The sequence below is a fragment of the Lygodium microphyllum genome, chromosome 14, assembly GCF_053477565.2.
Source record: "Lygodium microphyllum isolate KBCC chromosome 14, Lygodium_microphyllum_v1.1.10, whole genome shotgun sequence".
Lineage (NCBI taxonomy): Eukaryota > Viridiplantae > Streptophyta > Polypodiopsida > Schizaeales > Lygodiaceae > Lygodium > Lygodium microphyllum.
In genome coordinates this window covers 132,034,061-132,052,074 of record NC_141148.1, presented here as the reverse complement: position 1 = coordinate 132,052,074, position 18,014 = coordinate 132,034,061, and the positions used below count along the sequence as shown (strand labels likewise).

At 44.8% G+C, this 18,014-nt stretch overlaps 2 protein-coding genes across 2 annotated transcripts in view; both read left to right on the top strand.

Annotated features, from left to right (window-relative positions):
* Window positions 1-426: 426 nt before the first annotated feature.
* On the top strand, window positions 427-1,443 carry LOC148026123 (uncharacterized). Its single transcript, XM_087693388.1, has one exon. The coding sequence runs from the start codon at window positions 427-429 to the stop codon at window positions 1,441-1,443; it is 1,017 nt and encodes a 338-aa protein (XP_087549514.1).
* A 2,322-nt stretch (window positions 1,444-3,765) lies between these two features.
* The window catches only part of LOC148026122 (uncharacterized), a 115,309-nt gene continuing 101,060 nt past the window's right edge, over window positions 3,766-18,014 (top strand). Inside the window, exons 1-2 of the mRNA XM_087693386.1 lie at window positions 3,766-4,043; window positions 4,131-4,175. Of these exons, the coding sequence (XP_087549512.1) occupies window positions 3,924-4,043; window positions 4,131-4,175 (165 nt within the window). The 5' untranslated portion in view covers window positions 3,766-3,923. The remainder of the gene's footprint in view (window positions 4,044-4,130; window positions 4,176-18,014) is intronic.

Here is an 18,014-nt window from a genome sequence, read left to right as displayed (position 1 = left end):
AACACATTTGCTTCAATTGTGATGTGCAGGTGCAAATCAACAAGGTTTCGAAGGTACTTGCCAATTTCTTTGGCCCTCTTTGGCTTCTACATCCTCTACATGACAACTCTCCACCAAATGGCCTCTCACTCTTCCACCATACACCCTCTCTCTCTCTCCCTCTATCCGCCAAATGGCATTGCTCTCTCTCTCTCTCTCTCTCTCTCTCTCTCTCCACCATATGGCAAATCTCTCCATCATATGGCCTTTCCCTCTCTCCACCATGTGGCCTCTCTCTCTCTCTCTCTCCACCATATGCCCTCTCTTTGGCCTCTCTCTCTCCCATCTCTCCACCAAAGGCCTCTCTTTTTGATGCTTGTAATTTTGTTTGAAGAATAAATTTTTGATCATGACTAATTCTTTTTTGTTTTCTTTCAGGTACATTTTATGGACCCTACTCACTCTCAACCATTTGATTCTCAAATGGAGGATGACACACCTCTCTCCCAAATGTTTACATCGCCACCACAATACCCCTTCTCATCCGCACATTTTCCAATGCCTCCTCATGGCTTTACGACCATGTTAACCTCTCCCTCTCCCGCCTCTCCCTTCTTCTTTAGACCCCCACCTCCAAATGTGGCTTTTAAGCCACCAAGTCCTCATCACGAACTATCAAAAAATTCACCTCCAAATCCAACGAAAGAAACTACACCATCACGAGCCAAAACTTCAAAGAAGCATGGGGCTGACCACAGGGACGAATTGCAAGAGTCTACTTCATCCAAGAGGCCAAGGGCATCCAAGAAGAAGGCGCCAGCAGTTGACCTTACCGAAGACGACGACCTCGACAATAAAAGCAAAGGAAAATGGAAAGATTTTTGGGTGGATCAGCTAATCCACGTGCGAGGTGGCATGAGCCATGAATTTAGCAACCCTAAAAAACAGGGGGTTAATTTATGGGCAAAAGTGGCAGATAAACTATCTGCTACTTATCATGATTTTGACAAAGATAGCGAAGCATGTAGGAAGAAGTGGGCACATGTTTTAGGCCAATACAGGGTAGACAAAGCTCACAATAGTGTGTCTGGTAACAATAGAAAATACACTTGTAAATGGTTTGATGTCGTAGACGAATATTATCACAATAGAGCACAGGTAAAGAGTGTATCACATGCTAGCTCTGTGTCATGTAATGACCCCCTAGACACACAAATAGATGAGGAAAATGAGGAGGGGAAGCCACAAAACTCCACTGCCAAGGTTCAACCTACACCTCCATTAGGACGTCAGGGACCTGCCAAAATAGAGGACTCCTTGAATGAGATGGCCAACACAGGCCGTGCTCTACTTGATCATTTGAAGGAGTCTTCTATTCGTCAGGAGGCCACCGAAAACAAACGTTTGGATCTACTAGCTGCCCTCCATGCTACCATGGTCGAATTTTTGAATGCATCAAAATGATTTTGCAATGTTATTTATATCTTCTAGTGTGTTGGTGTGAAATGTTGTAAGCAATGAGAAATCTAAATAATGTGTGTTGCATATTTTTGCAGGTGGACATGGCCATCCCAAGAAGAATTGCATTGTTTTGTGCATGGTTATGCTTTCTTGCGATTACTGAGCTTCTATCACCACCCCCCATGAGTGATGAAGAGTCTATGTTACAAATGTGGTTGTACTTAGTTGAGTGTATGGGTCGATGTATGCATGCAAAAAAAAGTATAAATCGTTGGATAGGGCATACTCGTAGAAAAGCTTGGGCATATCCACGGGCCAAACATTTTCTTGAGCACTTCTTGCTAGGTTCTTACTCAGCAAGCATGTTCAAGAAACGCCTTCGCATTAGTAGAGAGACCTTCCAATACTTGTGTGGCAAACTTGCTCCACAATTGAAGAAAAAACGCATCAATATGCGTGAAACCTTGAGCATTGAGACTCGTGTATCTATTGCTTTGCATAGGCTAGCTAGTGGTACAACTTTGGAGGTCTTAGGTGACCTATATGGATGTGCCACTAGCACAGCTTGTGGCATAGTCTTAGATTTTTGTAGAGCTTTCTTATCATCAGGCCTAAAAGATATGTATATCAAGTGGTCTTCTGGAGCTAGATTTGAGAAACTATCAAGAGACTTTGAGGCCATTAGAGGCATCCCCTATGTCGTAGGAGCTATCGATGGTTCGCACATTCCTATTATTGCACCGAGAGAGAACCATGAGGATTACTTTAATCGCAAAGGGTTTCATTCAATCCTTTTGCAATTAACGGTTGCATCAAATTGCTCAATTTGGGACTATGATGTGGGTTGGGCTGGCTCCATCCATGACTCTTTGAACTTCACAAGAAGTGAACTCGGGCGAAGATGTGTTAGGGGTTTGTTGGGCAATTACTGTTTGGTTGGCGATTGTGCTTATCCTGCACGACCATACATGTTGGTGCCCTTTAAGGGATGTAAGGAAGGCTTATCACACATGAAGTACTATTGGAACTTCATACAATCTAGCACTAGGATGCCTGTAGAGCGAGCATTTGGCATGTTGAAGGCAAGGTTTCACATCTTGCTCAAAAGATGTGATATGGACCTTCACCACGTGCCTAGTCTTGTAGCTACATGTCTTGTCTTACATAATATTTGTATCCGTCATGGTGACTCTTTTGACATGGATTGGGTGCGTGAAGCAGAAGCGTGCTTACAACTTGGCAGTTCGATGGAAGAGGATCAAAGAACAGCAATAACTTCTATGGCCGAAATTCAAGCTATCCGTCCCCTCCAACCAGAAGATGCAATTCAACGAGCACAACAAGGGGACGACCGTGGAGGAAGAACTGCACAACATGATTTCGGATCTGGTGCTAAACGACGCAACAACATTGCAAGATCAATGTATAGGACACATTCAAAGAAACGAATTCAAGAATTCTTTGGTGATAATCTTTCCGATGCAGATACATCCTCATCTTCCTTTGAAGCTCAAGTTTCATGATTTGTAATAACTTCTCATCAGTATTGACTGACATTGGTGGACATAGTATTTTATTTCTTATTATGGTCTATAAGCCTTATAATCCTTTTCTCTCATTATGGTTAAACCTTGTTTGTTTTTTTGGTCTATAAGCATTGTAATCCTGGTCTCTCATTACAGTTAATTTTTATTGTGATTTGCTATTTTTTTGTTAGTTTTGACCTTCAAATTACCAAATCACTTTGTTTGCTTCCGCCGCCTCCGTGTGAATTCAAGGGGCGGCGGCAGTGTGAATACCATTCTACCGCCGTCTCCGTGTGAATTGAAGGGCGGCGGCAGGAGAAAAATGTAAAGTCTTCCACCCGGACAAGGAGTTCCACATCACTCACTTCCGCCGCCCCATTGTGAATCCGCCCTTAATAAAGCCACTATAAAGTAACTTCTCACATTCTCCCTTTTAACATTACGCTTGACATCTCACACTTCTTCCCTTTCCCCTTTTGTGTTTCATCCATGTAGTTGAAATCAAAGGATGTTATCTCTTTGCTTAATAAAATTCTTAAATTCGAACAAAGCTTGGTAAGGATTTAGAAGCTCACTAAGCTACCATACTTTCATTTTAATAAACCTTTGTTAGTATTGCCTTTTAGAGCATAAGCTTATACAATGATGCAATGACAAAGTAATGTATGTCTTAAAAAAGAAGGTCAAATATTAATTTCAATTAAGTGATCTACTTAGTCTTGAAATGTGATGATATCTTACTTTTTGAGAAAGAAGAGGTTATTAAAAAAAAAAACTCGTGCACATACACACACAAAAGAGAGATGTTGCGCGCGATGGTGTGCCCTATTTTACTGCAGCGCCATTGCGATGGATGTTACTTCTTTCTTACTGAAGTTCTAAAATTCGAAGAAGACCTTGGTGCACGCTTTACCATAATAAACCTTTGTTACGGCAGGCCATTGTGATCGAACGAACATGGCAGACTCAACAAGCCAGCCCGAGCCCGAAGCTCCTCCTGGGGGAACAGAGGCGGAGGCAGGAGATGACCTTCCCCTGCAAGAGATAGAAAGCCTGTGCATGAGATGCGGAGAAAATGTAGCTTTGGTCTTCCAAAAATAGACCAACTTGGTTGTTACTTCGTCCTTAGTGCTCTCTTATGTGTGCGTTCTTGTGTTTTTGCAGGGTATCACTCGCCTTCTTCTCACCCGAATTCCACATTTTCGAGAGGTACAATAGAACATGTTTCTTCTATGCGTTGTATGCAAGCCGTTTGTCAAAACTCAGAAATTAGAGCCTGCTGGTTCTTATCGTTCATCGACAGTTAACGATGCATAGGTCAAGGTTATATGCTCTTTGAAAATAGGAGATACCAAAAGATGAGGCTTAATGAAAAGCCATTCCAAGGGAAGGTCAGGGATCATGGGAAGTTGAAGGATAGAGATTTTGGAGATGAAGGGGCAAGATAATGAAAGCTTAAAGGTCACGAGGAAAGGCCAAATGTCATTATCTTTCAAATTGTGGGAGGCATCGAAGGCTCGTTTCGCAAACGTTCAGCGCATTCCACCGTGACATTTTTCGTTTTAAGCAAAGCTGATATTCATTTCTTAATCAGCTATCGTGTCACTAGGCCTGTCTAGTACTGCATTCATGGTACATGCTAGTGATCGATGCATTTGAGTTTATTCAACGATAAAAGAAACGGGGTATTATATATGGAACGACCTACTTCTTGTGGTGTTTATTAATGAAATAGTCCATGCTGTAAAAACTTGGGTGCTTGGCTGGTCTCAAACCTAGTTTCCCAGCCTTCCAAAGTGGGAACCCTTGCATGCGTATAAGCAGACTTCTCTACTACGAGTACTAGTTATGGGCTTCATTGCTCTACCTTCTAAGTTTTAGCCTTTATCTCCATTACCCACCTCACTTACGTCAACATTATCTCATCAACAACACCCTTTAGGGAATTTTTCTCTTTGGCTTTCCTTCACTCTAAAAGAAAATAGTTATTGCTTTGTTGTCATATTCTTTTAGATTCTTTTTGGTCTTGAGTTGGGATGTTGTAACACAAGGCTAAATTAGTTACAATTGAATGCTAATTAATGGCCGTATTTATTCAGCTCCACAACCATCCCCAAATTGTCTAAAGTGGGTGCAGTGATGGAAGCGTAGAAGATAGCTATAATAGACTGCATACACAACATGACAGAGATTGCAAGCAAAGATAGAAATTCAGCAACACAGGAATACTCTAAAGAGAGAACTTAGAAGAATTGGAAAATTGAATCCATATATGAGACATAAGATAGTCATGTACAACAGTGAGCCATCAGTATATGGGCATTGACATTAGTTCCCTCCCTCCAATAAGACTTGCTCTGAAAGACTGCAAGTGAATGAATAACTGAGGAGGAGAGAGCCCAATAATAAATAGATAAAAAATATGCCTACGATTGGATTAGGTCAGTCTACTAAATAATTCCAGGTGGCCAAAATCAAGGGCCAACTAAGTAGTGTCCTTTGATCAACACATAAAAGGAAATGCACAGCTTTCAAATGCACATCTAAACTCATCCATGAGCTAACTAATTTGCTAACATCTTAAAATTAGCCTTTCGGATGGGTGGTACTTTCCTAATTACAACTTAGTTACAGCAGTAACATTTATTACAAAACTGAGAAATGTAAATTAACTTACAATTTTGGACGCCCTGTTGGCTTTAGAATTGATGCTCCTTTCAGTATTTATCTAACTTAATTGAAGAAAAAGCTTTTGTACAATGGAATTTTCCCAATCCCTTTTGGTATTTCAACTCCCCTTGCTGTCCAAAATGACCAGTAAGTCTTCAATTTGATTTGTCCATTAATTCGGGCAGTCAATTGGCATTCACTCGCTTTGATAGAGATGGAAAATGCCTCAAATTCATTGATTTGTCAGTCCCTTCACTTGAATTTGACTAAAATTAGCTTCAACCTTGTTGAATCCAAGTCTTGGAGCTTTCAATTTTCTGCATGCTTTTTGAGGTTGCTACTAAATCCTAATTTTTGCTACAGATTAGGGTTTATACAGAGAAATTTGAAATTTCTAAGCCTTTGGTGATCTCAATGCTGTAATTTTCAGAGCAAGGTTGTAGAAAGATTGGGAGATGAGAGAGAATGTTCAGGAGAGGGAAAATTTAGACTTTTGTCACGAAGAATTGAAGAAAATTTGTCATTTATTGCTACTGCTCTGTCTCAACAACTTGTAGATACAAAAATCTGAAAAAAATCAGTCACTTACTACTGCTACCTTGTCTCAACAGCCTGTAGATGCTGTCACCTGTTGTTGATTGGTATTTTCTCTGCCATTGGGTGTCTTAGAGGGTCCTCCGATGGCTGCAAATTAGACCAGCAGTATCTCCTTCCTCTCTCTTGCAGAGGCTGAATACACTAAAATGCCCCTCTCCAGCCTTTAAAGACGTTTTTTAGCTTGCATTGGTATTTTTGACAAGTACTAGCCTTCCCAAATGGTTTTTCCAACAATATTCATAAATAAAGATTAAATTTTAGTATTTAAATACTGAAAATTAATTTACTAATTATTTCGGTGTCCAAAAAAAAATCTGATAACCAATAATTAAATTGGCTAGGCAGCTTCCATTCGTGAGTGTCTTTGCGCTATCTTTTACCATCAGATTGGTGCTAGGTACCACTAAACGTCACTTCTCTAGTGTCATCAATTGACACTTGGCCAAATGAATGATCTAGATTAACAATTGACACCGAATACCACTAAGTATATGTGCAATATAATTTATAGTAGCTTTTGCCTTTGACATTCCGTGATTTCCTAAGGTCTTGGGCTCATAAATTTACTCTAATCCTAATTACAAATTAATCCATGTTAAGTGAGGTTTCCAAGATACATGTCCTTATGATACACCCTCTCTCAAATCATAGGCGATTTGATACAACGTAATGATATATTAATAATGACGCATTATAATCCATACAACAAAGACCATTAGAGAGATTCACCATGGATATCGAAGCAAGGAGTGGCTAGCCTACCACCAAGGTGCCTCAGAGAAAACCTGATATCAATGTTGATCATACTAGTGTCAAAATGCCTTTGAGCATACACATGTCAAAAGTGGATGTAGTGATGGAAGTGTGGAAAACTGCTGTGATAGACTATTGAATACAAGAGACAAAGGAAAAGAGAAACATTGCAAAAGAAAAGAACACTGCACAAAGAATTCAGTGCCAGAACTGGATGCAGTGATGGAAGCGTGGAAAAATTGCTGTAATAAATTGTTGAACACAAGAAACAAAGAAAAGAGAAAGAGAAACAATGCAAAAGAAAATAACATTGTACAAGGAACTCAGAAACATATAGATACTTGGAAATGGAGTCCATATACCAAGATATGAGACAGTACGAAACCAATGTGAGTCACTGGCTGTGAAGGCACTAGCACTTGCTCCTCTCTCTCCACAAAAACCAAGCAGGTAATGAATGATCAATGAATGTGGAGGAGAAGCTTGAATAAATAGGCAAAAATAATGCCATAAATCATGTTAGATCGGCCAACAATAAATGCTAAAATGACTATCATAAAATGCCAAGAAAAATGCCTAAATAATCAAGATAATATTTGTTAGCAGTCATGTTTGTAATGCCTTGTCATCTGTTGTCTATGAGCCTCAGTCTGAGTCAGACGAGGACTTTAGGAGCTTTGACGTGTCTATCACTTTTTTTGACGGAGGAGGTAGCTCATTCTAGAGCACTCAGTTTATTGCATTTCAGTACATTTTCTCCTCTAGTTGGGATTTTATGTGCATTTCCTGGGGCAGTTTTTGCATTCTTCAGCCTGCCTCACCTGCCAGACATTTTCCACCCTTTTTGGGATTTTTCTAAGCATTTTTGGCATTTTTACTAACATTAAATGCTGGTTGGACATATTTTTGGCCCCAAATTTCAGGTCGGTCAGTTTTTGGGATTTTTGGCTATTTAAAGCCATTTCCCACTTGGTAGTTAGTCAGATTATCATCTTTCCTTCTTTCTTAGTAGGTGCACACTCAGACTCCATCATCTTTCTCCATCTTCGATGCTGTTGTCATCATCAGCCTGAACTAGTGCCTTGACTAACACTGTGGGCTGCGTGGAGGGATTGATCAGTCCACACCTTTGTACTCAGGATTCATTTCAGTCAGTGTAGTATTTCTTCCTTTATTTTTTGCTCTCTCTCTCTCTCTCTCTCTCTCTCTCTCTCTCTCTTTGTGTGTTCATGTTTCTTCTTCTGTTGTGCGCTCTCACATGGTATCAAAGCCTAACTGAGAGCACGGAGGAGAGCTTCCATTGTAGAGGAGACATTAGCCATTAACCCTACCCATCCATCATCAAATGCAGCAAAGGTGTCATCTTCCACACTTGTGTTCAGCCCCTGGCAGCCATTTTCTGAAGAAGGCGATATCAAATAATCTTAGTTTTGCTGTTTTCTGGAGGAGGCGATTCCATCAGACAGTACGTTTTGCATTAAGTGGCCACATCCGGTGGAGGCGACATCTTCTAGCTGTGCGTTTGCATTTGGTGGCAACTTCTAGCTATCGGCGGTAGCATATTTGGTGGTAGACGACTGTTTCTTGTATAGACAACACATATTTCTATTGTTTGGTGTTGATTGTTTTGTGATTGTAGATATATACGAAGATGTCTTATCACCAGTTTTTTGCTGACTCAGAGGATGTGGTCTTTGTTCCTTCCTCTGAGAGATCGAGAGATTTTCGTGCTAGTTCACGTGATGATTGGAGGTCACCTAGCCCGTTTGTATGAGATCTCTCTTTGCCTCGTTCTCTCCAGTTTCACAAAAGGCTCGTTCTGCTGGCCTTCATATGCCTTCCATGGCACTCCCTATACAGGTGCCCATACTCCCTTCTTTGCCCAAAGAAGACCGGCTTGATGGTTCCAACTACTTGCTTTGGTCATGCAAGGTGGAGTGTATCCTTCATACCTTTAATCTTTGGGAGTTTGTTACCCATCCTATTCCTCGTTTGGCGGAGGATCCCAATGTTGGATCATCGATGGATAGTGCGGCCTTACGGGATCGGCTCAACTCACGAGCTTGATCTTTCCTCTTTATGAGCTTATAGGATTTTGTCATAGTATATGTGCGCAGGCTGTGGAAAGCAGCAGAAGTGTGGATAAAGCTTGCTTCTTTGTACTAATAGAAGACATTTGCCCATCGGATTACTCTCGAGAAGAAATTACGGATGCTTGTTGTCGATGATTCTTCTTTCGTGAAGGATTATATCAATAGGTTGGAGGACATGAGAGATGAGCTTGCATCCCTTGGTAGGCTGATCTCTTCAGAGGATATGGCCATGTTTCTTTTGACTCAGCTCTGTCATCTTCCTGGTTTGATGTCTTCTACACCAACCTTCTTACAAAAAGGACACGTGAAAAGCTTTGATGGGAGGAGCTTGCTCTGCTTGTTTTGGAGCATGACGAGCACGCCAAAGAGGTAGCTAGTGGATCCACCTCCAACAAAGCTTTTGTTGCAGGTTGGCAAGGGGGGACGCAGAAGAAAGGGAAGTCATAGGCTAAAAGACAGGAGAGTTCTTTAGGTTTTGACTCTGACTCGGAGAAGCCTAAATGTCTATATTGTGGGAAGGGGGCACATCCTGAGGAGAAATGTTGGAAGAAGTACCCTCATCTTCGTTTGGGAGCAAAGGATGGAGCTAAAACATCTAAGCCTTCTACCTCTACTTTGGCGGTTACCCATGAGTCAATGTTCCTCCATATTGTTGACTTGGAGGAGCCTTCTTCCATGGTTGCCTTATCTTCTGAGAGGCCTTGGCTGGTTGATACTGGAGCTTCTAGTCATATGACTTCATGAGGTGATTTGTTGCAAGATATATGCCCTTCTGAGGGTTCAGTCATTGTTGGTGACATTGTTTTGGTGTTTGTTTGTGGTATTGGCACTTTGCCTTTATTTCCCAACCGTGCGTTGAGCTCCCTTTCATAGGATCTTTATGTTCCGGACTTGGGCTTTCCACTCCTCTTAGTTTATGGCCTTACAAGGCTTGGTACCCGAGTTGTCTTCATCGAGCAGGCCGTTTGTGTTGAGGATTCTTTTATGGGGGGCCTGTTATCACGACAGGTTGGTAGGAGAGCGGGCTTTACTAGCTCCATTCCCCTTCTCTTATGCAAGGGTCCTCCGAGGCAATTGTCTATTGCTACATGCGTTTTCGCTTGTGCACCCTCTTTTCCACAGGTTCCTTCCCATCCCCCTGTTAGAGAGATCACAGCCAGGCAGGTTTCAGCCTGGTGCAGTCCAGTCGGACTGCATGCAGTCGGACTGCCACGTGGCAGTCCGACCCTGCAGCAGGCAGTCGGCTGCATTTAATGCAGCCGACTGGCTATTTTTGGCGCCCCATTCCAGGCAGTTTTTCGGCTATATATTGCCGACGTTTTCAGCAGCCTGGCCATTCTTCTCTGTCGCAGATTACAGACCGGTGCCGTGCAGATTTTTGTCTCTGTTCACAGATTTCAGACAGCAGACAGTGCAGACTGCAGCAGACTTCGAGGTGGACAGCAGGTCGCATCGTCGAGGTGGAGACACACAGTCCAGCGCACTGCGCCCGTGTATATCTTTGTATTCAGCATTCTTTATACAGCAGATCTTCATTGTACACTGTCACTTTCTCTCCCTTCTCTCTCTGCGTTCTCTCTCTCTCAGTCCTACGGTTCCGCACCGCTGCACTCTGACATGGTATCAGAACAGTGTTTGAGGGCTGACTGAGCGCAGAATCAACCTGAAGAGGAGTTTCCATCGCGACACAAATTTGCGTTTTTTGCGTTTAAGGGCAGACAGGAGGGCTGCGCCTTGGAACAAGGCTGAAACGAGTGTGGGTGCACAGGAAAGGAGTACAGGTGGTGGATTTGTTGCTGTTTGATGCGGAGAAAGTTTGAGTTTTCAACCTAAAAGTGCAGGTTTTGCTTTTTCATCGCCTCCGGCGGGTGAAGAAGCTTCGGGACGCGGAAGAGCCTTAGCAGGCTGAGTATACTCAGTCAGAGGGGGCTGCTTTTGCGTTTGAGAAGGCATTGCAGGTGAAGATGTCTACAGAGATGGACTTGGAGTTCCAGGCGATTATGGACCGGAAGGTGCTTGTCTTACCGGCTCTTCCTACAGATCAGAAGCTCGACGGCGACAACTACCGCATTTGGCGCGTTATGATGTTGGCCATTCTTGAGTCCTATGATTTGGCGGAGTTGGTACAGGAAGATATTGACCGGCCTTCGGTAAGAGATGAGTCCAAACTCTCTTGCGATGCTCGTGCGGAGTTGGCCAGGGCCCAGTCTCATTGGGACAAACTGAATGCCAGGATTCGATCCTTTCTCTTTCTATCATGCACTACAGCCGTGATCGCTCACATCGAGCACTTGACGGTGGCTCGTGAGATATGGCTGGAGCTTGATCAAATGTACAATCGGATGACCCTGATGAAGAGGGTTTCTTTGGAGGTACAGATGCGGACCTTGTCCGTCAATAAGTCTTCTTCGCTAAGGGAACACATTAACAAGCTAAGGCAGCTACAGATGCAGGTTCAGAATGCGGAGAAGCCAATTTCCTCCGAAGACATGGCGATCACACTCTTGTCCCAGTTGCTGCCACGATTCGGTACATTTTACTCTGTCCTTATTGCTTCGGGGCGAGAGTCTACTCTTCGGTGGGAAGAGTTGGTTCCTATGGTCTTGGACCAAGAGGAACAGTTAAAGGGACAGAATGCTTCCAAGACGGAGGCGTTGACAGGTCAAGCCTCTCAGAAGAAGGGGAAGGACCAAAAGAAGAAGAAGGGGGATAACATGTCCAAGAAGGACAAGGAGAAGGACAAGGACAAAGACTCCACATGCCATATTTGTGGAAAGACTGGCCATTGGAAGAAGGATTGCCCTGACAAAGACTCGAAGGACACCAAGAAGAAGGAAACCAAGGATTCTGGAGCGGTGGCTGCACCCTCATCAGCTGCATTTCTACATTTAGTTGTCATTGAGGACGCTTCACCGAATGCTTCTGATGCTGCGATGGCGGCTCCCCAATCTCGAGAGTGGATTATTGATAGTGGTGCCTCACGGCACATGACTCCTTCATCAGATGGTGTTGCCCAGCTGCGACCTTCGCGTGGGCAGGTTCTCATTGGAGACAGCTCTTCAGTTTCTATTGCAGGTCGGGGTAAGATGCAGCTTATTCCGGATGGACGAGGTGGCACCCATACCTCAGAGGTTTTGCATGTACCAGGATTAGGGTACCATCTCCTTTCAGTTCATAAGATTTGCTCCCTTGGTCTTTTGGTGGAATTTGACAGTTCTACTGTGCGAGTCCTTGATCGTGAATCGAGGAAGGTTCTATCATCTGGATATGAGGAGAACGGCATTTACAAACTGAAGTCTTCCACTGCCCTCTCTTCTCTTCTTCTTACCTCACAGTCACAGTCTGAGTTATGGCATGCTCGGTTTGGTCACCTGAACTATGACTATCTTCGGAAGGCGTCACGTGGACAACTTGTTCGAGGGTTGCCGGATATAGTGGTGAGCCAGCAGCCATGTGTCTCCTGCATACGGGGGAAGCAGCATCGGGATGCCATTCCCCACACAGCTTCGCGGCGGTCTACTTCACCGATGGAGCTAGTATCTACGGATCTATGTGGCCCTATGAGGAATGAGTCCCTGCGTGGGAGCTCGTACTTCATGCTGATCGTGGATGACTACAGCAGGATGACATGGGCCTATTTCTTGGCACTAAAATCAGAAGCTTTCTCGCACTTCAAGGATTGGCTTCTCTTTGAGGAGAACCGATCAGGCCGGAAGTTGAAGACCTTGCGATCTGACAAGGGAGGTGAATTTGTGTCTAATGAATTTGCTCGGTTTTGTGCAGATAGAGGAATTCACCAGGAGTTTGCCAATACCAATACTCCTCAAGAAAATGGTATTCTAGAACGGAAGAACCGCAGTGTGATTGAGATGGCGCGCACCATGATGGAGCACCGACAGACCCCTCAGGTTCTGTGGGCCGAGGCTGTGGCTACTGCAGTCCACATCCTTAATCGATCCCCTACTTCGGCCGTGGAAGGGATGACTCCATTTGAGGCTTATTTTGGGACGAAGCCAGATGTTTCTTACTTTCGGGTCTTTGGGTGTGATGCCTATGTTCACATTCCCAAGGCTCACTGTGACAAATTTGAAGCGGCTTCCCGAAAACAGGTATTTGTTGGCTACAGCTCCCAGTCCCAAGGCTACCGACTGTATGATCCCGTCAAGCGGGATGTATATACTAGCCGTGATGTGCGGTTTGTGGAGGTTCCGGCTTCTTCAACGGGTGAGGAACACCCCGTTCTTGGAGATCCAGGGGAGAGTTTGGCTCCTTCTACAGTTCCACTGGAGCCTGTGCCGTTTGATTATGATTCTGTTTCTGACACAGAGTCTACTGTTCCACCGGATCCTTCTGCGGAGTTACCACCGGTGGACATTCCAGAGTCTTCTACTGATGGAGAACGACGAGGGGAGGTTCGGCCTCCTCCTCGCTGGGCCCGTGACACACTCCGTGATTCAGGGATCGAGGGGATTCCTGAGGAGTGGGGACCGCAGGATGGTCCGCGGTGGTCACGGAGGCACCAGGCGCATTCTTCGGAGCTTGTTTGCTCCAATTATTGTTTGATGTCCTGAGTTATGCAGGATCGAGAGCCCACCTCCGTGAAGGAGGCTTTACAGTCCGCCCCATGGAAGAAAGCTATGGAAGCTGAGTTGGAGGCTATTGAGAGGAATGGCACTTGGTCACTTGTGCCACGCCCCCCGAAGAAGAAGGTGATTGGAGTCAAGTGGGTCTTCAAGACCAAATATCTCAGTGATGGTACTTTGGATAAGCACAAGGCTCGCCTTGTTGCTAAGGGTTTTGCCCAGCGCCCAAGGATTGACTGTCATGACACCTTTGCCCCTACAGCTCGTATGGCAACCATTAGAGCTGTTCTTGCTTTGGCTGGCCATAGGAGATGGCCTGTTTATCAGCTGGATGTGAAGTCGGCCTTCCTGAATGGTGATTTGAAGGAGGAGATCTACGTTGAGCAGCCTCCTGGTTTTGGTTCTTCAGATGGGAAAGTCTACAGGTTGAAGAAGGCCCTGTATGGTCTCAAGCAGGCCCCGCGAGCTTGGAACGAGAAGATTGATTCGTTCCTCCAGACTCAGTTGGGATATCGGCGGTCCAAGGCCGATCCGCAGCTGTATGTTCACACTTCCGAGGATGGTTGTGTGCTGTTTGTATTATATGTTGATGATTTGATTGTCACAGGTGATGATGCACAGCAGGTCAAGGAGACAAAGTCAGCTTTACATCGGATGTTCGAGATGACGGATTTGGGGCTACTCCATTTCTTTTCAGGCCATGAGATTTATTAGTCTCAGAGGGGGATCTTTCTCTCCCAACAGAGATATGTACAAGAGCTCTTGGTGACTTTTGAGATGGAAGATTGTCGGCCCCTCTCTACTCCTATGGATCCGAACTGGAAGGCCACTTCCCATTCAGCTTCTCCTTTGGCGGATGCTTCCCGCTATCGACAGTTGATAGGGTCTTTGATTTGGCTTCTCAACACGAGGGTTGATCTATGTTTTGTTGTTGGGCTCTTGGCAGGGTTCATGAGTGAACCTCAAACGGTGCATTGGCAGGCTGCTCAGAGGATACTTCGGTATCTGAGGGGGACGTCTGATTTGGGGATTCATTACCCCGCAGGGACAGATGGGTCAGATCTTGTACTTGCAGGTTGGAGCGACTCGGATTGGGCCGGTGACGTGGACCACAGGCGGTCTACAACAGGTTATTGCTTTACTTTGGGTGCAGGTGTTATTTCATGGAGTAGCAAGAAGCAGCCCACGGTAGCCCTTTCGTCTACTGAGGCGGAGTATCGGGCCGCATCTTCCACCACATGCGAGGTTGTGTGGCTTCGGAGATTGTTGGAGGAGCTTGGGTGCCCCCAGACTCGTCCTACATTGCTGCGATGTGACAATGAGAGTTGCATTGCCTTGGCAAGAAATCCTGTTTTTCATGCCCGGACGAAGCACATTGAGATCCAGTACCACTTCATCCGAGAAAAGCTTCTGGATGAGACCATCACTGTGGAGTATTGCAAGACGGAGGATAATCTTGCGGATTTGTTTACGAAGGCGCTTCCTCAGGCTCTACTTCGGCAACATTCCAGATCCCTCAGGCTTCTGCCCTGCCCAGGCTCTGAGAGGGGGTGTTAGAGAGATCACAGCCAGGCAGGTTTCAGCCTGGTGCAGTCCAGTCGGACTGCATGCAGTCGGACTGCACAGTCGGACTGCCACGTGGCAGTCCGACCCTGCAGCAGGCAGTCGGCTGCATCATTTAATGCAGCCGACTGGCTATTTTTGGTGCCCCATTCCAGGCAGTTTTTCGGCTATATATTGCCGACGTTTTCAGCAGTCTGGCCATTCTTCTCTGTCGCAGATTACAGACCGGTGCCGTGCAGATTTCTGTCTCTGTTCACAGATTTCAGACAGCAGACAGTGCAGACTGCAGCAGACTTCGAGGTGGACAGCAGGTCGCATCGTCGAGGTGGAGACACGCAGTCCAGCGCACTGCGCCCGTGTATATCTTTGTATTCAGCATTCTTTATACAGCAGATCTTCATTGTACACTGTCACTTTCTCTCCCTTCTCTCTCTGCGTTCTCTCTCTCTCAGTCCTACGCTTCCGCACCGCTGCACTCTGACACCCCCACCCTCTCCTCCCGTGGTTTCCTTTAATCCCCATCCCTTTTAGAGGGGGACGATCTTGGAGATGTGGCTTTGGATTTTTTGGCCCCTATTGTTTTAGAGGGGGCTTTCTAGGATCATGAGGAGCTTCTTCATTAGCAATCTTTATCGATAGACTTCATCAACATTGGCATTCCTCTTGCCACCCTAGGATCCCTTTCTCCCTTGGCCTTCCGCCACATCTAGGACCTGAGAGGGGGTGTTAGTAGTCATGTTTGTCATGCCTTGTTATCTCCTACCTATGAGCCTTAGTCTGAGTCAAATGAGGACTTTAGGAGCTCTGACCTATGTATCACTTGTTTTGATGTAGGAGGTAGCTCTTTCTAGAGCACTCGGTTTATTGCATTTGAGTGCATTTTCTCTTCCAGTCGGGATTTTATGTGCATTCCCCGGGCAGTTTCTGCATTCTTCAGCTTGCCTCACTTGCTACACATTGTCCACCCTTTTTGGGATTTTTTTGAGCAATTCTAGCATTTTACCAGCATTAAATGCTGATTGGATATATTTTTAGCCCCAAATTTCAAGTCGGTCAGTTTTTGGGATTTTTGGCTATATATAGCCATTTTCCACTTGGCAGTTAGTTAGATTATTATCTTCCCTCCTTGATAGGTGCACACTCCAACTCCGTCATCTTCCTCCGTCTTCGGTGCTACCGTCATCATTAGCCTGATTTGGTGCCCTCGTTGATACTGTGGGCTGCGCGCAGGATTGATCAATCCACACCTTTGTATTCAGCATTCATTTCAGTCAGTGCAATATTTCTTCCTTTATTTTTTGCTCTCTCTCTCTCTCTCTCTCTCTCTCTCTGCATTTGTGTTTCTTCTTCCGTTGCACATTCTCATAATATCCTGGTGCCCTAGCTAACTAAATCACCTGCACAGACTTAGCCATGAATTGACATATCTACTAACACCCTCTATCAGATCATGGGGGATCTGATACAATACAATATACAGTGATAATGTCCCATCATAGTACATACGACAAGGACCACCAAAGTAGAACCATGGATACCCAAGTAGTGGGTGTGCAAGCCACCATCAAGGTGCCTCAGAGAGAACCTAATGTTGATGTTGATTATACTAGCTCCTGAAAATAGAGAAGAATCATAGTAGCTCTCAATATCTGTCAACGATGTCTCACAATAGCATATAATTGTTGAGAGTCATTTCCTGTGCCACATTAGCAATGCCATGTAGTAGACTACCACGTGGGAGTAGTCGGATTGTCCGCCGATTGTAGTCAGCATGATTATTTCAGGTATTTTTTAGGCATTATTTTCAGCAAAGCCTGAGTTTCCAGCAGACTTGGCACATTGTCTCTGATAGATTTTAGCCTGCTGATGACAGAGATTGCTCTCGGGGCTGACGGAGATCAAGATTCTGGAGTGGAGATGTATGCAGATATTTTCTTTGCACTCATGTATAATTCTGCATCCTTATACAACATTCTTCACTGCAGATTTTCTGCGTTTCACACACTCTCTCTCTCTCTTCTCTCTTTGTTCACTCTTTGTCATGGTCATTTGCTTTCACATTGCTACACTCTGACATGGTATCAGAGCATTGAAGGACTCACTTAGGGTGGACCTATTTGAACAGGAGTTTTCAGTGCGACACAAGGCTGTGTTTTTAGCATTCAAGTGCGAGTAGGTGGGCTGCGCATCAGAACGAGGCTGAGGCGAGCATAGGCATGCGAGAAAAGAGAAGATTTGCTAAAGCTGTTGCTGTTAGAGAAGGAAGAAGGCTGCGTTTTTGGCCTTCTAGTGCAGATTTTACCTTTTCATCGCTTCTGGCAGGTGAAGAAGGAACGGGATGAGCAAAACCTTAGCTCTAGGAGGTTGTATTTTCACAGTCACAGAGGGGGCTACTTTTTGTGTTTTGTGCAAGCATTGTAGGTGAAGACGTCTTTTGAGGCCGAGACAGAGTTTTAGGCGATCATGGACCAGAAGGTGCCTGGTCCTACCGGCTCTTCCTTCCAATCAAGAGCTCGATGGTGAGAACTACCGCATGTGGCGGGTCATGATGCTTGCCATATTGGAGTCCTATGATTTGGCAGAGCTTGTTACAGAGGCTATCAACCGTCCTTCTTTGTGAGATGAGTCCAGACTCTCTTCTAGGTGAGAAGGCAGAGTTAGCAAAGGCTCAGGCACATTGGGATAAACTCAATGCACACATTTGCTCATTTTTATTTCTCTCATGTACTACAACTGTTATCTCTCATATAGAGCATTTGACGATGGCTAGGGAGATATGACTGGAGTTA